Here is a 20,850-nt window from a genome sequence, read left to right on the forward strand (position 1 = left end):
TCCAGGTTCACGGCACCTACCAACGCAGTGGCAGATACCCAGAGCCCAGAACAAAGGAAGCAGGGGTCTTTTAATAAGGTTAAATTATGCTGGCAGTTACTCATTGGCTACAAGGATGCGTTCTCCAACTTTGCCCGGCTATTGATACCGGAATTGTCAGGCCTAGTTTTTTTTTTTTTTTTTTTTTTTTTTTAAAAATAAAAACAATTCCACAGAATTTATTGCCATCTGGTAATAACATAAGGGTTATCCAAACAATAGGGACAAATGTTTCAGAACTATCGTCCCAATAAAGAACAGGTAAAAAAAGCTAACTGAATTAATGTTCTCAACCATCCCTCACTTCACGTGATTGATCTTTTCTAGTTGAAGACACTTTGGAGCAGAGTAATGTTATCACCTTTCAGCATGATCCGACCCAGTTGTTTTCTTGACTTTGTTTTAGAATGAATCTCTTCTGCATCATCTAATACGAGGTTCATATACTCATCAAAACCAATGATACAGCCCTCTATCCGCATATTCACTTGCTCATAAAGCCACACCTGAATCCAAGATCGATTTTGCAAGTATCTGAAGATGAGGCTGATGGGCTGCACCATCACCTTCTGCACTTTCTGACCCTGGCCGCGGTACGCCATGGTGGAAGCTCACAAAGACCACACTAAGTCGCACGCTAGCTCAGTCCTAGTTTTTTAGCTAGGAACGGATCCCAGGCTGCAGGGCAGCGCTGAGGCCCAGCCACTAGACCCCCATGAGTTGGTGTCTCACAAAGCCGCAGCAGGAACTTTGTAGACGCTCAGGCCAGCAAGCGAGAAGAGGCAGGTTTGTTTAGAGAAAGAAAAAGTTTATTGAGGAGAAAAAAAGCAGAAATAAAGTGGGACTCCCAGGCCAGGAAACCAGGCCTGGGAGGGGCAAGGAAGCCAAAGTGGAGTTGTGTCTCAGGGAATATATATCCTCTTTCCCTCATTATTTTAAAGCTTCACCAGTCTCTTTGTGATTGGTCAGTTTTTGGCTGTCTCACTTAATTTGGGTATTTTTGTATTGAAGTTAAACAGTTGTCCTTCTAAATTGTCCATAAATTAAACCACTCTCCATTTCTCCAATCTTTGCCTCCCTTTACCACCTAAAGAAAAACAGGCCCAGCATTAACAATGTTGTCCTTGGTCCTGAGATGTTTTTTTTTCCCAGTGAAATTGATTACTTTCCCTTGGTTGTCCTTATCTCTAAAGCCTCCCTAAATTCTTCAAAAGTCTCCTCCCGCACTGTCCCTAAAACTGCCTAATAACCCTAGCTTGCCCTGTGTCTCACTATCATTCTAAGCTGACTGGCCAGGCCAAGATGCAGCTCCAACCTACAGCTCCAATTACAGCAAGTTCACCCTCATTGGCGACCAGAGAGTAAGGGTGGAGTTGCAGAGTGAGGGTCCAAACTATCTCTGGAATGCAGTCTTTTCCCAGCAAAACCTAAAATGGCAGTTACACAAAGCAATGGCTAAGAATACTTATCCTTGGTTCCACAATTTCCACTCGAATGTCTCAAAGACACTTAACTCTGCATGGGCGCAGTTTACCACGTAACCTCTCGACCCTTCCAACTGGTTTTTCCCTCCTGGTTTTCTTCTTGAATTCACAAGCTTCAATTGGCATCATCCGGCAGACCAGAAAACTGGGAATAGAAGCCACCCCCACTCCCCAGCCCCTTACACAGCTACAGCCAATCAAATCAGTGAGATTAGGGTCTCTTCTGGGCAGTGATGGCAGGAAACTGCAGCCACTACCCTATCCAGGCCTCCATCCTATCATCACTTACTTGCCCAATGGCAACTGACCTGCCTCCAGTCTTCATTTTCTCCAGTTGGCTACATACAGCCCATTCCTGTGCTAGAGACACAGGAAGTTTTGGGAACTACCATTTGACCACCATTTTCTTTTAGAGGTTCTCATGTGCCTTGGGTCCAAAACCCAAATTCTTCAGAATATGACTTTAAAGTCTCTCAAATTTCCATCTCTTGACTTATCTCCATGGGTACCAAGCCACCATCAGTTTGCTGACCACTCCAAGTTCTCATCTCTTAGCCTCTGGCTAGAATAGCACTTATAGCTCCCTCTGGCTAGAATATTCATTTATTCTATCACACAACCTCCATATCACCTTCTTTTCTGACTTTATTCCTCTTTCCCAGGGCACTTGAAGGAGCCTTTCCCATACACCCAAGTCTATTTTTTTTTTAAGATTTATTTATTTATGTACATGAGCTGGGGTGTAGGCCAGAGGTGCAGGGGGTGAGAGGATTCACCAGAGACAGGGAGCAGAACAGGCAGATTGACTGAAATACACTGATGAGGGGAGCAGAGGGTGAGACAGAAGAGGTCTGCTGCACCATGTGGTTTATTTTAGCTCTCTGGCAGGGGATCGAATGTGCTGCAGTGGCTGTGGATTGCTTCACTGTGCTCAGACTTAACCCCTTGCTCCACTAGGGAGGCCCCTCACCCAAGTCTATTTTAGATGCCCCTGGAACTGGAAGCCCTGACAGCTCTACCAGGGCATTCCATACACTGTATTGTTAATGTCTATTTCTCTGAATTCCCCACTGTATTGTAAGCTGCAGCTGGTCAGAGATTACGTTTGTGCTGATAAGACTAGAAGCTCAAAATTATTTAGTGAATGTATACATAAATTATTTCCATTCGACAAGTTTTTATTGTATATAAGTGAGTTCTCCTCAATAGAACTCACCATTTAGAAAAGCAAACACTGAGGGAACACTTCCTTTTACCCAGACTTTTCTATATTTCTGGCTAACCAGAAATGAGCTGGAGGTAATATTATTGACAGATTTTTTTAAACTGCATTCTTTTTTAAATATAAAAGTAATTTATGTGAATTAGAAGAAAAAATCACAATCAAAAGTGTATGAAGCAAAAGTGGAAGGACTCATCTGTGGAAGTCCTCATTTCCACCTTTCCCTGTCCATACCTGATGTTATCCAAAGGTAGCTCCTGCGAACAGTTTAGGGTGGATCCTTTCAGGCATGCATTTACCAATACTTGGTATTTGCAAACCAAGGACACGAATAAAATCGGTCCTGAAAATAAATCAGAACTTGGGCCTTGAATGTTGTGCCGTCTCTTGTCTTTCTTCTCCATGATCATCTTTGTTTTTCTCTCTCACTGAAGACAGTGGTGTTTTAATAGGTGTCGTCAAGGAAACACTCTCTAACAGGATCAGATTCAAGCTGAAAATTGAAGAAACAGGGTACAAATTAAGCAGACAGCCTGGGAAAGTCATTTCAGGCACAGTGCAAGTAAGCATGCCTGGCAAAATAAAGGAAAAGGCAAGGACAATAGGAAAAGATCTGCAGGTGGCATCTAGGGAACATCTTTACCGTGATATGTAGCTTGAGTTGTCTGTAATAACTCGTTGCAAAACGTTGCAACAGCGAAACGTTGCAATTCCAACTTCCCATCTCCACTTAGCAAGAGGACTCCCCAGGATTTCTTAGCTAACTAGTGAATAATTTATGGAAACTGTTTTGTGCAAAAATGAAAAGAAGGTAAAGCCTACTCCATATACTGGGGACACTGGGGGGAATTCCAGAGCCCATTCCCCCAGCCAGCTGGGCTGGACGGGAAAGAGCTGCGGCTGCGCAGAGGCGCCGGCGGCCCGCGGAACCGGGGGGCCCGCCCCATGTCCCGGCGGGCGGGGCCAGGCCGAGCCCGCAGCGGCTTCCTGTCCCTTCAACCAGTCTTGGGGAGCCTGGCGCGTCGCAAAGAGTCGCGGTGGAGCTTCCCTGCGGTCCTGGCGCTCTGCGGTGCCAGGTCCTGCTGCGCTGGGAGATGTCGGCTGCAGTTCTGGCGGAGCCCTTGGGTCCTCCTAGCAGCTTCGCTAAGCGGGTCCTGGTGACCGGGGGTGCTGGTTTCATGTAGGTAACTGCGGCGCTGGCCGACAGCAGCCCCCAGAGACCCCAACCTGTTCCTGCGGTTCTGCTTGCCCTTGGCGGCTTGGAACCAGCTCTGGGGGTCTGATGCGCGCGCGCGGGGGGGGGTGGTGGTGGGTGTCTTAATGCACGATGGGGATCATCCTGCCTTCTCCAGCCTGCGCAGACGTGATTGCTCTAAACTGCAACTTCTTGGAAACACCTCCCTCCCTCCAGCAAAAGTGCTGAGCTTCTCCCCGCCCTCAGGTCTGGCGCGACAGGGACCTGTCACTCTTCTGAATGCGCTCTCCCTGCGCTCAGCTGCACCCCGAGGGTCCCAAACCCTAGTCTGCACCCTGCCCGCCCCCACCAAAATACACAGGCCTTGTGCTTCCAGGCGCCCATACCCGGTTTTGGATTATAAAGAGGGCATTCATTTGTTCAGCAGACTTAATCCTCTGTTGGAGCGTTGACGTGTCCTACACCCAGGCCTTCCTAACCTCTCACACCCGTAATCAGCAAGTCCTGGCTCACTCTCCGAGGTGACTGCTACTGCTCAGTCTGAGCCCTTGTAACTGTCTTCTTGTGCCCAGACTGCTGCTGTCCACTCCCATTTCGTTCAAGTCTGAGCCTCACCCAGAAGTCAGTGTTTATTCAGTAAATCTGTGAGTGGAGTTTTGCTCCAGTGATCCCTGTGAGACTGGGAATAAATATATAGGAGACTCTCAAGTGCATGGAACCCTTATTTTCCAACTGGTCCTGCTGTCTACCCCTGGCTTTTCTGTGTCAGCCACATAGATCCTGGCGGTTCCTGGAGGCCTTTGCACTTACTTCCCCTTGGCTTAGGCTGTTTGCATCACCGGTTGAGTTGTTTACTACATTGACTATTCCCAGAGGACTTACCTGACCACCCCATCCAAAATAGCCCCTCTTCCCAGGAACACCTTAGCCTGCTCTTAGCACGCACCTAATCGTACATGTGTGTTTTCTTGCTTATTGCCTGCACCCCTCACTCTGGAATGTGAATAGGATGAACCCAGAGACTTCTCTTCCTTCAGTGCCCAGAAGAATGCCAGGTGCATTGTATAAAGGTGCTCAGAAATTGTTAAGTGATTGAATGCAAGAGCAACAAGCTGGAGATTCCCCTAATGTCTAGAGGAAGGAGGAATGGAGAATTTCTTTATGAATGCATTAAATCACCTCTTCTATGGAAACTTTTCACTGAGAAAAGGGAAATGGACTTGAAAAGGTGGTGGTCCTTGAGTGCTGGTCCAGGAAAGGTCTAGAAAATGCTATGAATGGGCTACCAGGTACAAACTGAGTTCATAATATGGCCCTTGTTCCTGGGCACCCTGCTTTTTAGGCGTATATGATAAAAGCTGAGCCGACCCGGAGCTGTGCCTCTCCTTCTGCTTTGGGGTACTCTGAAACCCATAACTGCTTATGGATATCCAGCTCAGGATGGTTAGCCTCAGCAGCCTAACTAAAGCTAAGACTCCTCTGAAGGTTCTGATTGACACCAATTCTCCCACCATGAGAAAGCAATTGCAGCAGTTTACTATGAACACAGACAACTCCTGTTTCACTAACTTTTACATAATTATACTTAGAGTTTCTGAAAAGGCCATTATAGGTTCAGAAGAGTTGCACTGACTACCTGCATTCTATTCATCTGCTTTTTTTGCACACCCAAAGCATCCACAACACCACCATTTGATTCAGCCAATTTTTTTTCTTATACCCATACATTCACACTTCTGCAGAGTAAGATTATTTATGGGCACTGTTGAGAACATTGGTGAAAACTGGGGATGGGCACATATTTGGCTATTTTTTTTTTTTTTTTTTTTTGGAAAATCAAATACGTGACAGTTTAGGAAGACATTCAAGAACTTCAGGCTAAGGTTAAAATTTCCTACTAATAAGGGAACCTTTTCTTACAGTGCATCACATGTGATTGTCTCTTTAGTGGAAGATTATCCAAACTATATGATCATAAATCTAGACAAGGTGAGTTTTATGAAATTGAACTTTATGCATTAAAACTTAATTACATTTTAAAAAAGTATTATAATCTTGTTATGCTGATATTTTAGTTGGTTATTCAGTTTTTTAATTTTTTTTAATAAGTCAGGGGCCTATAGCCATGTGTTCATACTGTATTTAATTTTATATGAAGTGTTTTGAAACTTTTTTCATTTATTATGGTAGCTCATAAAGTAAATATTTTTTAAAAGTGCAGCATTTTCAACAATTTTCACTCTTAATAAATTTAATATTTACTGTAATCTTATAATTATTAAAAAATTTTGGCATTGTGATACTCTGATTATTTATTTGATTATTCAATTTTATAATTGCCACCTCCTGAAAAAATTGCATATTTTTTAAAATTAAAATATGATTTATTTAGTTTTAAGAACTTCTCTGTAATAACTGGTCTCCCGGAGTGTTTTACAGCCATGATTGGTAATTTCTGAATATTTTTTAGTTTAAACACAAAGTGCAAATAGTTATGTTAATTTCATAAAATGTAATAGTAAAAATATAAAGGCAAAGAATAATCCTAAGTCTTATGAATTTTTGTGACTGTCATGGACAGTCCTTTTTCCCCCACCTATGCAACAATTGTTAACTCAGGAACAGATGTGATGAATTATAATATGCTAACATAGTGATTATCTTCAATCACTAGTAAGTTTTCAGTAAGATTATGGTAACCTTCTAGCCACCAGCAGCTGGAGGCAAATCTGGGCAGGAAAACCTTTTAAAGAAGAGGTTTACGGCATTTTTCATTTTTGCACAATGATTGCATTTTCATCTTGGTTCTAGTCCCCATACAATTCCCACCCCCCTAGTTTTGATGGAAAATGATGTAAAAAATATAAAATAAAAATGCTCACCAAAAAAATCACTTCCAAATATATCTAATTTTGCATTGTGGGTCCCCTTCCCACCCCTGCCCTAAAGGTGAAAAAAAAAAAAAAAAAAGAAGTTTACGAAAAGTAATTTTTTGTATTTGGGAAAAGTAACAGTTCCATGTGGTTTTTTTTTTTTTTTTTTTGAAGATGTCAGGAACTAGTTAAACTACAAAAGGTAATCACTTTAAGAAGACAGGTTCTTTTATTACAGGCTCTATTATTATCAAAATATTATTACTTTTTGTGTTGTTTCTCCCAACCCTTCCTTATTTTAAGCTGGATTACTGTGCAAGTTTGAAGAATCTTGAAACTATTTCTGACAAACAAAACTACAAATTTATACAGGTATGAAAGTTTCCTTATAGTTATAAAATTATTATATTGTACCTCACTAGTCAATAAGAGATTGTATCTTTCTATTTCACGAGTTTATGTGACATGAACTTGGAAAGCACACTTAGTAAAGACCCTTTCATTTCTGGGTGTAGCCTGGGCGCTAAGAACCCGGCCTTGTGTAGAGCGCCACATGTGATTTTTGGTACCTTCGCAGATCTGAGTAGCTGATTGAACTTACATGCTTTCTGATGTTTAGATCCTGACTAGTTGTTTTTAAAATGGACTTGCTGGAATTTAAAGAGATTAGTATAAATTGTGCTGTTACTCAGAAAGACCAGCTACTGGCCAAACATTCCACCGCACAGCCCATGGGAAAGTTTCCCTAGGACCGCTGATTGGTGAGCTCTGGCAGGCTGATTCTTCTTAACCAGTCTTTTCTTTTTTTCATAAGCCAAATTTTAATAAAATTAATCTTACTGGAATTTCATATTTAAAGAATCTATTATAAGTAACATTTAATCATTTCTAATTTATTTTATAAATTTAGTCTTTTACATATTATTTGCTTACCGTAGGACAAGCCTTGGCAACACACAGACATTTCATATGGCAAGGGATGAAGTAGAATTTTTTTGTTGCTCCAAAAGTAAAAAGATGTTTTTTAGCATCCTAACCACTCTTAGAGTAGTCCAAAGTATAAAGCAAAGAAGGAGGTCATAATTTGCAAAGGGATGTTTTAATGTCAAATGAAAGTATCCTATGATTTATGGGTTTTTTTAAGTCTATCAACTTTCTTTTTAAACACACATTTTGAAGACTATTTTAAGCAACCACTTCATAATTCTCTTCTCCTTTATGAAGGACTTCTTCCATCACTAAAGAATTGTTCCAAAAACATATTTTTGGAAGAATTAAATGTAATATAGCATCAAAGCTACTCAGAAGTTTGCTTAGTTGTGATGAAGTACAGTTTTAAAAGTGTCATTCCACTTGTTACACTTTAAATATGCTTCAATAATGGTTATCTCAAAATTTTTAAAATATATTTAAATTTTTCCTGTTAATATACTAACCTTCAGTTGGCACAAATATTATAATAAGAAACTAATACCATTCTCAGTAGTTAGTACTCAATAAAACATCATTTTAGCTACTTACTGGCAAAATATATTTTAAATGAAATATCTTATCACCTAAAATGCTAGAGAAAAACACCATGCTTACATACATAGTTGGATTTTTAAGATTTTCTCTATTAAACCAAGGTGATTGGAAGAGGAATTTATTCATTTTTTTCTTGTTCTTTTTTGTTCATATACTAAATGGTGATGATGAATGTGAGTGCTCAATGAAATTTACATTTTTTTCATTTTTAATACAGGGTGACATATGTGATTCTCACTTTGTAAAACTGCTTTTCGAAACAGAGAAAATAGATATAGTCCTACATTTTGCTGCACAAACACATGTAGGTAAGCATTCTTTCATGTTACAGTTTTGATGGGCAGTTTTCCTTCCCAGTCGTTAACTAGTCTAAACCAAATTCTAGTAATGGGTTTGAATGAGGAGGTACTTAACATACATCGTTGGAAGAGCACATTCTACCAGAAAAACAAGACATGGTCACTGTCATTGAGATACTTGGTGCTTTGCAGATCATATTTAGGGAGAGGTAAATTTTAACGTTATTTTAAAACTTTTTATTTTAGCCCAATTCAGGGTAGTGATTACTTCTGGGGAAATAGGCCTTCAACTGTATCTTTTTGGGTTCTTTTGCTTAATCTGGGTTATGTTGGATACACACTTGAATATTATATTATTACCTATACTGTTTTATGCATGGAAGGTATTTTCTAATAATTTTGTCTAACATTTTCTATAGTGAAATGTAGCACATATTCAGAAGAATTTAGAAGTAAAGTCAGAAGTAAAGTGTGAATATCCATGTAGCTATCACCTATACAAAAAATAGAATGTTGCTAAACTCTCTAGTGATAGTGTTCCCACTGCCTTATTGCTTCATTTTAAAGTTAAAATTGCCCTTGATTTTCTCTACAGTTTCACAGTGTATGTATTTATCTCTAAAGACTTTATTACTGGGTTTTAAAGTTTTTGCCAAATTTCCCTTCTTAGGGATTATAAGTGTTTTTGCATTCCCATTACCAATATATAAAGTATCTTTTCCCCAAGATCCTCACCAATAGAACATAATGTCATCTATGAGTTTTTAAAGATTTATTTTTATTTATTTATGCATACAAGAACTGGGGCGTAGACCGGAGGTGTGGGGGTATGTGAGAGGATTCACCAGAGACAGAGTAGGGAGAAGAATTGGTGGATCGACTGAAATACACTGCTGAGGGGAGCAGCAGGCAAACAGGAAAGGTCTGCTGCACCATGTGGGTCAGTTCTCTGGGTAGGAATCAAACTTGTGCTTCAGTGGCTGCTGATAGCTTGATAGTGCTGAAACTTAACCCCTTGTGCCACCAGGGAGGTCCCCATCTATGAGTTTTGAATTTGAATTTCTATATTATAATTTAAGTTCAGCATCTTAAACTTGAGGATCTTTTGTATATTTTCATCTAAATTATGTGTTTATGTCTCCTACCAATTTTAACATCGGCCTGTTCCTTTTATTTTGTATAATTTCTTTATAGATTAAAAAAGATACATTTGTCCCTAACAAATTCAAATATTTTCCTCAGTTTTCCATTTCTCTTTTTACTTTGCCCATATGTATATATGTATGTTGTATATACATACACATATATGTAAACCATGCAAGAATTTTTATGTAGTCGAATTTATCAATTTTTTTCCTTTTGCTTCTGGATTGTGAATCAGTTAGAGAAGTTCCCCCACCCCCAGATTAAGCTGAATCAATTCCTTAAAATGAATTTATTTTTAAATAATTTATCCAGCATTTATTGTTATTTTCAGCAATCATAGTTCAACCTGAAAAGTCTAGCCCTTGTTAGCAGACACAAGCAATTTCCATTTTTAAAAAAACAATTTTAGAACATTTAAAATATAGATGTATCATTTATTCTTTTTTTTTCTTTTCTGAACAAAAAGAAGAGTATTCCTGCACATTCAGCACTGATTGTTCTCTATGGTCTAAGAATGTGTGTTATGTAACCTGGGCTTGAGGAAATCCTAAGCAGCAATGCGTTTGTGTGTTGTTTTAAAAACTCCTGTGTGGTGAGTGGGAGGTGAGCCTCACCCCGAGGCTATCATTTGGTCTTTGTTTTATTCCTGGCTTGAATTGTTCTAGCTTTTCCTTCTTTTTTTCAGATCGTTCATTTGTACGTGCCTTTGAGTTTACCTACGTCAATGTTTACGGCACTCACGTTATGGTAAGTGCTGCGCATGAAGCCAGAGTGGAGAAATTTATATACGTCAGCACAGACGAAGTCTATGGGGGCAGCCTGGATCAGGTAAGCTTAGAAAAATTTCCTTTCACCTGTTCACCACAGGCCATGACGCAAGGGCCACATCCTCTCACTGGATCCCCCCTGGAGCTTTTTCCATCTTATAATTGTTGTCACCAGTGGGACTCTCCAGAGTGTCACGCAGTTGTATCTTCTGTTCAGTAAAATGATGCCACCCCAACTGAGGAAAAGCAGCCTGCTCTGGGTAGAGCTGGACAGGGCGGGACTGACAATATTTTGCAGGAAAGCAGCAGATCTCAGCTTTTTAGCTGAGCCTTACTTGATGACTGTCACTCGTGGGGCCAAAGTACTTCTGAGTTAGGCCACCAGGTCCTCCCCTCACCTTTCTCTTGCACTCAAAAAAAAGTACACTGGTACGTCGAGGACTAAGTGTGAAATGACTGTAGAAACTGGAATCTGTTCTCTCTTTTTAATCATTTTTAAATTTTATACTTTGTGTCCAAAAAGATGGGTCCATTCACCAGTTTCTATTTTTCATAGTGTTTGCAGCAACCTTATTTTGTTTTATCTTTCCTCTGTCCACCCATCCTTCCTTCCATCCATCCATCCATTCATCCATCCATCCATCCATCCATCCATCCATCCATCCATCTATCCATCCATCTAAACCCAAACACCTACATAATGAAAAAAACATTCACACAGAAAGTCCTCACATAACATTATCAGCAGATTCTCAGAAACAGTAGCTTTAAAGGAAACAGCATATAATGAAAGCAGGTCTTTCAACAACCTTGTTTAACTAGACATGGGTTCAGCTGTATTTTTCCTTATCAAAGTTGTAGCAAAATGACAGACATTGAACATAACATTATTCAAGGACCTCCTATAGTTTGAAAGACTTAGAATGAGAACAAGCAGACCCCAAACACTTCTCAGTCCCACCTCTGAGAAGCAACTATTTTCAACTTTCTTTGCAGTTTTTAATCAGGTAAACTTCTTCCTTCTCAGACCCTACATCAGATCTGACACAGCAACAGAATAATTTTAAAAATATAAGTCAGATTATGACCTTACTCTGCTTAAAACTTGATCATGTTTTGACAGTAGACCTTCAAGGGTCTACATGTCCTAGCCTTCCTTCTGCCTCAGGGCCTTTGCACGAGCTCTTCTTTCTGCCCGCCTGGTAGAGTTTGGTGAATTTTAAAGAAGTTAGTTTATATCAAATGCCTAGAAAAATGCCAGTCACATTTTTCAGTATTTCTTACTGTATTTCTTACTGTAAGAATTTCAGTAAGTATTTCTTTAAAATGTAAAGAGATTATAGTGATTAACCTTTCAAATTTGTGACATATTTTCTGATTTTTCTACTTCAGAAGTATGCATAATACTGATTTTAAAAATATATCTTTTTAAAATTAGGAATTTGATGAATCTTCCCCCAAACAGCCTACAAATCCTTATGCATCATCTAAAGCAGCTGCTGAATGTTTTGTACAGTCTTACTGGGAACGATATCAGGTAGGAACTGATTTCAGAAACTCTTGAGTCATTTTTCTTTGGATGTAGGAGTTAGCACTCCAAGTTAGCATTAGCAACATTTCATTTTTAGAGTAGAAGCCATAGATTAAGAAAAGTTATAGGTTAAGAATTAAAACAAACTGATTTCCTATATATGTGGGCAAAGTTAGAGCTGCTGCTTCCTGTTTAGGTTTGTCATTCAAAGAGATGATTTCTTAAGATTTTTTTTCTTCCTACTTTACTCATAGTGGTGTCACAGCTAAAGTGAAAACCCCTGTTAGGATGTCTTGCTTCCCAGACTCCTGTGAGTGAATGAGGGAGGGAGATTCCTTTAGGGTGGTCTTCTCCCCAATATTCAGCTCTCTTAGCTCCTCATGAAGGGGAGGTGGAGTCACCCCAAGTGGCTCTGATATTGTCAGTGGGGGAACTTTACCCACTACGAATCTCCAACTCATATCCCCTACATTTAACTTCCCACCAATCTTTTGACATGTTGTGACAGGATCAGAAAGGTAAGCTGAGGAATCAACAAAAATTCTCTCACCTTCTGTGTCCTGGCAGCACAGTCCTTCCCTTTTTATGGTAACTGTCTTTATTTGTAAGGGTTGGTATAACAGAGAGAGCCCACTCGAAGTATAACACCAGGTCAGACCTAGAATCTTAGAGGGGGTCTCTGAAATTACTAGGTGCAAGAGTCCTCATTCCCTATCAGACTTACAAACCGTCTCCTTCTGTATAGATGCGCCTTTGCCCCACTGAAGAGGCTATTCCTCTTCTTATTTTTGGAAACTCTGTTTTTACCTGAATCACATCCTCACCTGTCTTTTGGAACCTGACATTAGAGAAACAATTCCCTCTGCTACTGTCTTTAACATGTGTGGAATTTTCTTGCTTCTGTCTTTAACATGTGTGGAATTCTCTTGCTTCTGTCTTTAACATGGGTAGAATTCTTTTTTTTCCCCATTATAATTAATTAACTTTTTTTTTTCTTACATGTTTGTAGTCCTCATAGTTCTCCCGCCACCAGGTCACGCGTGAGTCATCACCATAATGCCTTGTGTTCTTCCCGCCTCTGTTTTGACCCCTGCTTCTCCCTCCTTTGTTGGATGCCTCAGATCTATGGTCAGCTTGCTAGTTTTGACTTTTTTCTTGATCTTTTGTTTAGTTTCTTTATATTCCACATATAAATGAGACCATCCAATATTTATCTTCTCCCTTCTGACTTATTTCGACTAGCACAATCCCTTCCAGCTCCATTCATGTTGTTGCAAATGGCATGAATTTGTCTTTTTTTGATTGCTGAGTAATATTCCATTGTATAGATATACCACATCATTTTGATCCATTTGTCTATTTTGGAGCATTTGGGTTGTTTCTTGGCTATTGTAAATAGTGCTGCAATAAACATATGAGTGCAGGTTTCCTTCTGAATTAGTGTTTTTGTGTCCTTTGAATAGATTCCTAGGGGAGGAAATTGTTGGATCATATGTAGATCCATTTTTGGTGTTCTGAGGAACTTCTAACACGTGTGGAGTTCTTTAGCCAAAAAGTGCCCATACCTGATAATTGTCTGTCTCTGGATAAGCATTGTTATTGGGCCTTTCATGATTTTTTTTTTTTTTTTAAATTTTTTTTTTTTTTTTTTAATAGAGGCATGCTTTTATTTATTTATTTGTTTGTTTGTTTTGTTTATACATGCACTGGGTACAGTCAGAAGCACGGGAGGGTGGGAGAATTCACCAGAGCCAGAGCGGGGAGCAGAGCAGGCAGAAGGACCGAAGTACACTGCTGAGGGGAGCAGCGGGCGGCAGGAGAGGTCTGCGCGCCATGTGGGACCCTCCTCTGGTGGCCGGGGAGCAGCCGGGGATCGAACCAGCGCTGCAGAGGCCGTGGGCAGCTTCGCAACCCAGCGCTCAACCGCTGCGCCACCGGGGAGGCCCCCTTTCATGATCTTAATGTCAAATCCTCTTTAAGTTTCCAGTTGTCATCACAAGAAGCAGTAATGTCTATGGACCACATCAGTATCCAGAAAAGGTACATTTTACTTCTGAATCCATAATGTACTTTAGTGATTGTAACTTCTCATCATTGAGAGTAATTGCTCTTCAGTTATTAGTCCAGGATAACCTGTGTCGTAAATATGCATACTTGTATGTGCTCTGTAGCCCACATTCAGGTCTCATCAGGGACAGCGCCAAGACTTGAGTGTAAGCTCCCACTCCATACTCCCAGCTGGCATGACCTTCGACTCTTTGAGTACTCTTTAACTTGGGGGGTAACGATATACTTAGAAAGGAGTTTGAAGGACCCGTGAGATGATACCATGATAATACACACAATGATGCCTTGTACTTGGTGGGATCCTAAAGTGCAGGTAGCGAAAAACAAACATCATTAAAAAGTGGAAAATATTGAGTCCAATTTTAAGAAACTATCACTCTTTCTGCTTAATTCAGAGACTGGATTTTTTACTTCCCGGCTGGCTGCATTGATCTCTTGGCCCACAGGGAAGAGCCTTATGATCCACTGGTTATTAGTAGTTACTTTGCTTAACATCTGGAGTATCTTTAACAGGTCTACTGTACATTTAGATATTTCTTATTTTGCCTTGTTTAACAAATTTCTTTGACTCCAGGGCACTGGAATTGATTTTTTACTGATTTCACAGCAGTGATTGAATAGGTGCTCTGGATAAAGTACTAATAGATGTGATTCCTGCCCTGATAACATGGTCAACACAGAAGTGAGCTTTGTGTTGAGTGCAAACTGTTCGTGGAAACGTATTCTGAATTTTTCCACTATGTTGTTTTATTTTCATATTTGCCTAGCACATCATTTGTTTCTTTTGGAAATAAGAAGCTCTCTTAGAGTTCCTTACTTATCAAAAGTATGGTTGCTTTTTTCTTGAACTCTTGATAAAAATTAGTATTCATAGATCTATATTTCTTACATTGCTTTTGGATTCATATTAATGTGAAATTCCATTAAAAGTGAAATTCCAAAGTCTGAAGTAATATTTACATGTTCTTATAGGTTATTCCAAAATTTATATCTTTACTACAACACAACAGGAAATGGTATGTTATCGTTTACCTTTGTACTCATGTTTTTCTGGCATGTTGATAGTATTTGGTGACAGTCTTTTTTGCAAATCATAAAGTCTTAAAGATGGAAAGCATGAATTGAATGTCCTAACAAATTTTAGAGTGCTTTCTACAATCACTGTAATCGGTTTTTTAAATAGTTATAGCCTCTAGTTCATCTTTATAATTTACTTGCAAAGATAGTTTCAAGTCTCAAACAATCTATCCCAGAACTTTAACTTATGACATTAAAATTTGACATGTATCTTTATAGAATTCTACTTTTTCAAATGATTTATTTAGTTCCTAGGACTGTAGAAGTTTCTTCAAAGTAAATTTAAGATATAAACTTGACAAATATTCTTGGGGTCACTTCTATGTTTGCCACTTCCCTACTGAATGCCCTCAGAAAGTGTGGAGATGGCTTAAAAATTATGGATATGTTTAAGAAAAGTTACAAGAACTTGTGTTTTCACTAAAAGAGTTCTAGGATGCCCTGGGAATTGTCTTCTCTGGATTTGGGAAAGCATTATGATTCCTTTTCATTTGATCTTTTTAGCTGCATTCATGGATCTGGGCTTCAGACAAGAAACTTCCTTTATACTACTGATGTAGTGGAAGCATTTCTCACTGTTCTCAAAAAGGGGAAGCCAGGAGAAATTTATAACATTGGAACCAATTTTGAAATGTCCGTTGTCCAGCTTGCCAAGGAGCTGATACAACTGGTGGGTGTCTCTTGTGAAAGGACAATAGTTTCAAATTGTCACAGAATCAGCAGTGGACAATCCACTCAAATGAAAAGTGCACAAGTGAAAAATGAACTTTGAGAATGTTTATACCATGTTTATGTTAAGATACTTCCTTTTTTGAAGTTATATCGCTACTCACTTAGTAACAACTTTTCAGGGAAAAAAATCCTAATACATTTAAGCATTCAGACCCATCCTAAGACCCTCCTCAGTTTTAGAAATATAAAATGATGTGTCTTAGGCTCAAAGAACAATGATATATAAATGACTATACTTATGAGAGTTTGTAGGTATCAGGAATCGTCAATTATAAATCTCAGGCAGGTTGAAAGGGAGACTGAGTATGTGAAGATGCTTCCTTATACGCTCCTCACGGAACACTGCACTCTCCAAATTGTGGGTTTTCCACGCCAAGCAATTCTCAGATACCAGCAGGGTGTCCTGCAATTTCATGCAATTCTGACATTACCTAGAGAAATTGTTAGATCCTGCAGATTAAGGGGTCTGTCCCACGAGACCATCCTCTCTTCTGGTCCCAATAGTGAGGCCGGGCTGCCACCTGGGATTCTGACCCACTCGATGCAAAAGTCTGTTAGACTCTTTCTGGAAAGCAGATTACTTACTAGAGTGTACCACTTTTTTTTTTTTTAAATAAAGAATATAACTTAGGAATTCCTAAGTGGAGGAGATGCATAGGGCAAGTATTCAGCAGCCTAGAAGCTTCTCCCAGTCCATTCTCTTGGGTTTCCATGGAGGCTTCATTAAGTGGGTATCGTTGATCAAATCATTGACTAAGGGAGGAATTCCTGTATGCTTCCCATTATATATCAAAAGTATGTATTTTCTTACCATAGATCATTATATCACCCTGAGTGATAACCAAAAATCCCCAAATTTTCATTTTCTACCATATTTTATATAGATACTGTGCATTCTGAGCCTTAGGTGGAGCTGAAATGATAAAGTATAGAAAGCATCATTAAAATGCTGTTCAGTAAGCTGTCTCCCCAGCTTTGAGGAGATTGCTTTTGTCTTTTGAATCAGCCACTGGGTGCCATTGCTATTCTCTGTCTCATGTACAGTTTGACTCAAAATCCTTCTCCCTTTTGACAGATCAAAGAGACCAATTCAGATTCTGAAATGGAAAACTGGGTTGATTATGTTCATGACAGGTGTGTCACAAGTTAAAGCATTGGTCGGGGGAGGGGAGTTGTGTAATCTCAGCTACTGATAACATTGTATAAGTTATATAACTTTTGGACTCAACAAGAAACTAATTCCTCTCTTTTGAATTTTCTGCTAAAGTATTTTTTTTATAATTATAAATGTCATAAGAATAATGTATGGTCTTATTACTTACTAGCTATGTGGCTTAAAGAGTGTTGATTCTTTCTTATAGAAATAGTAATCTGGGAATAATATTTTGTTTACAGAAGTATTTTAAGGCTCTGCATTCATACACAGATGGTGGTTGAAATAAAAAAATGATAAGGCACAGAGAGGGCTAGTCATCTGGGATTAATGTATCACAATGTATCATAATAGATTGTGTTAATAACAATATATAAGGTAAATATAGTTTAATATATGCTTTATTTTACAAATTTTCTGTAATAAGCATGTCATCAGGCAGAAACTTTTTACCAAAAAAATTGATTTATGATAAAGATGCATGAACACTCATCATTTCTTAGTATTTAAATCTGTAAATACATATATCCATGATGTCACTTTCAATCTGTTTTGTTTTCCAAGACCTACCAATGACATGAGGTATCCAATGAAGTCAGAAAAAATACATGGCTTAGGGTGGAGACCTAAAGTGCCTTGGAAAGAAGGAATAAAGAAAACAAGTATGTGCTGAATTGATCATTTGGGTGGAGGAGGGATTCAGAAAAATGTAAAAGAAAAGTAAATTATTTTCAGAATTCTACAAATTCAGCAGAATATTATGATTAATCATTTTGACTTTCAAATTGTTACATCAAATGCATTTCTATTAAAAGCAATAGTAGTGGAGGGCCCAAGCATCTTCAGTTTCAAAATTCTGATCACTCTTCCTGTGTTACTAGCATTTATCAGAGTTAAATTTCATTGATTCTTAGCTGCACATTATTTTGCGTCTTTTTACATCCTGGAAAGGTGTGTGTTTTATGATTACCTTTGTCTTATAATTACTATTGCAGCTTTTCTCATTTCTTAGTGCTGTGTTAAGTAATGGCCCATCTTAAGTGGCTAGAGTTGATGAAATAAACAGAATTGAGTCTCTGAGTGTCTTGAGTTTTTTAATATTGAAGCGGGTAGGAAAATCATTTAGTATGTGCCGAAATATAAGTATGTAAAATGTTTTTGTATAAATGTTAATTTAGAACTTCAAGCTCAAACTATAAAGTATTTGTGCTGAATTTTAAAAATTCAATTCAATTATGTTTTAATTGAATTTGTTTTTTAACTAAAAAACTTTATTGATAGTATAGCGACATAAAATAATTCTGTACATTAACAGATAGACGCTCACATCATCTTGTATTCCTATACTGCAGTGTTGCTACGGTTACATCAACAAACTGCTACACTTTTTCTCTATAACTTTAAAATCAGTACAGATGATTTATCTCCTATCTCCCTTCCTCCTGATTTCTTAAAACTAGAATGGCCTAAACACTTAATACCAGCAAATTTCTTATTGAAGGGCCTTTGAATTTAAAAAGAAAAAACAATAGTTGATTTTAATGCTAAGTTTTCTTCTAGATTACTTCATTAGTTAGATCAAAATCAAGTTTTTTTGTCATTAGGCAGCCCTTGCCTACTAATTAACTGATGACAAGCCTTTCTTTACTTAGCAGGAATGTGGTAAAGTGTTGGCAAACTGATGTTTAGTTTTTTGACTTCTGTCTCTTGTTTTTTCCTATCAGTTGAATGGTACAGTGAGAATTTTCACAACTGGAAAAATGCAGAGAAGGCACTAGAACCCTTTCCAGTCTGACCTAGCACCTGTAGTCGGGACAGTTTTCAGAGAAAGAACCTTACCCTACCTCGGCTAGTGAAGCGAAATCAAGGGACTGAATGGCGTGTCCTCTCTTCATTCCGAATCAGAATCATGACTTCTGTAAAATTGAAAAGCAGAATGCCTCAATCCTGAGAAGAGTTTTAATACTGGCATCGGATTTAAGTATTGAAATCTTTCCAGAAGACTTTTCTTTGGAAAATTAGGGCCAGGAGGTAGAGAAAGATCCTCCCTGAGGCTGGGGTTGGGGAAGGAAGGTCTCTCAGCTCCGAGGCCAAGGACACAAGGTCAGTTCAAAGCTGGGCAGATGAAGGATTTCCTTGGGGATCTCACTCAGCTTGCAAACTTCCCACTGCCCAGAAAGTCTCTTTGTAAATAATATAGGATGAGCCCTGTGCCTTAATTCATCTTTTTGTAAGGTCTGATGTTGTTTTGTTTATAAAAATGGAGCAAAGTGGAAGCCTGTCTAAGCACTTTTTAACTTTTGATAATTTCATTAAGTTAATAATTTTTTTAAATGATGCTGTTTTTCATTGTCTCAAAATCAGTCACTGAACTATATATAAAAGTAACTATGTATCAGAGGAGTTTTATCATGTATGTACTGGTTAAAATTATTTATAAAATTATCAGTATTTTAATGTAATTTAATGTAGAATAGGACTTTTTTTTTAAATGTATGTTTTTATTTTGCTTTTGAAAATTTTTTAAATACTCGATCATGTATTTTTTATTCCTCTCTCCCCTAATGACTTGAAGATCATTTGAAGAAGTAATTGACTGCATTGAGAAAGGGAAATACTTGACCTCACAGAAGTCCCCGGTGCTATGGAAGGTGGATACCGTGACATTCTGCAGGGCACTCAGGACATCCTCTCTTTGGAGACCAGAACCAGTTAACATATTCCCGAAGGAAAGTTGTAAGCAGCATTTTTTATTTGATTTTTTTTAAATAACAAGCTCCACTTTGAAGGAAAATCAAAGCGCTGCCTCTAATATTGCCCTTTGGCCTTTTGCTGTGGGGAAGGGGCCTCGGGTTCCTTAGCTCCCTGTATAGACTTTCAACCTTTCAACCAAGCCACTTACTCTCCGTCCAACACCTTACTCTCCCGACCCTCCGTGTTCACCTTCCATAGCGCCTGGACTCCCGTGAGGTCAAGTATCCCAATGTAGAGCTTCCAAGAAGAATTTTCGGAATAACGTGTGACTTATGTCTAAAGGACCAACTAGAGTTAGTAGAGGACATATTCTCTACTGAGGATGATTCTAGACAGAAGGTATAGTAAATGGTATGTTCAGAGAACTTCAGTCACATACCTCTAGACACTCATTCTCAAAAGCTGTCCCCAGTTCATTAGGATTATGTAAATAGAAACTGTAATGAAAGGCCACTTCACCCTTATTAGGATGGCTATTATCTATAAAAGAAAAAATAAGTGTTTGGTAAAGATGTGTAGAAATTGGGTCCCTGTGCGCCATTGGTGGGGATGTAGAATGGTGTACCACTGTGGAAAATGATATGGCAGGGTCTCAAAAATTGAACATAGCATTACCGTGTGATCCAGAAATTCCGCTTCTAGGTATTCACCTAAAGCAGGTGAAAGTGGGCAGTTGCTGTTTGTGCACCCATGTTCATGGCAGCCTTAGTCATAACAGCCAGAAGTGGAAACAACCCAAATGTACTTTTATAGAGGAATGGATAAATAAGGTGGGTATATACAAATAATGGAATATTGTGATTTCTCTTATGTGAGGCAGCTAGAGCAGCAAATTCATAGAGACAGAATGTAGAATAGACGTTTCCCAGGGGCTGTAGGCAGAATTCACAAGGGGAAAGTGGTGAGGAGAGCTGGTTACTATTGAATGGGTACAGAGTTTCTGTTTGGGATCATAAAATAGTTTTGAAAGTAGATAAGACCAAC

The 20,850-nt window shown here is 38.8% G+C and overlaps 2 protein-coding genes across 2 annotated transcripts; one reads left to right on the forward strand and one right to left on the reverse strand.

Moving 5' to 3' along the window:
- Positions 1 to 214: 214 nt before the first annotated feature.
- On the reverse strand, positions 215 to 714 carry LOC119259401 (small nuclear ribonucleoprotein E-like). The gene has a single exon (XM_037528234.2). The coding sequence runs from the start codon at positions 639 to 641 to the stop codon at positions 363 to 365; it is 279 nt and encodes a 92-aa protein (XP_037384131.1). The 5' UTR covers positions 642 to 714; the 3' UTR covers positions 215 to 362.
- Positions 715 to 3,740: 3,026 nt separating this feature from the next.
- TGDS (TDP-glucose 4,6-dehydratase) lies at positions 3,741 to 19,523 on the forward strand. Its single transcript, XM_037528798.2, has 12 exons — positions 3,741 to 3,925; positions 5,863 to 5,929; positions 7,117 to 7,185; positions 8,558 to 8,648; positions 10,471 to 10,613; positions 11,991 to 12,089; positions 14,064 to 14,123; positions 15,123 to 15,166; positions 15,732 to 15,897; positions 17,035 to 17,093; positions 17,677 to 17,774; positions 18,837 to 19,523. Exons 1-12 carry the CDS (start codon positions 3,840 to 3,842, stop codon positions 18,905 to 18,907), a joined length of 1,053 nt encoding a protein of 350 aa, XP_037384695.1. The 5' UTR covers positions 3,741 to 3,839; the 3' UTR covers positions 18,908 to 19,523.
- The last annotated feature ends 1,327 nt before the right edge of the window (positions 19,524 to 20,850 follow it).

The sequence above is a fragment of the Talpa occidentalis genome, unplaced genomic scaffold, assembly GCF_014898055.3.
Source record: "Talpa occidentalis isolate TD23 unplaced genomic scaffold, MPIMG_talOcc4v2.1 talOcc4.5, whole genome shotgun sequence".
Classification (NCBI taxonomy): domain Eukaryota; kingdom Metazoa; phylum Chordata; class Mammalia; order Eulipotyphla; family Talpidae; genus Talpa; species Talpa occidentalis.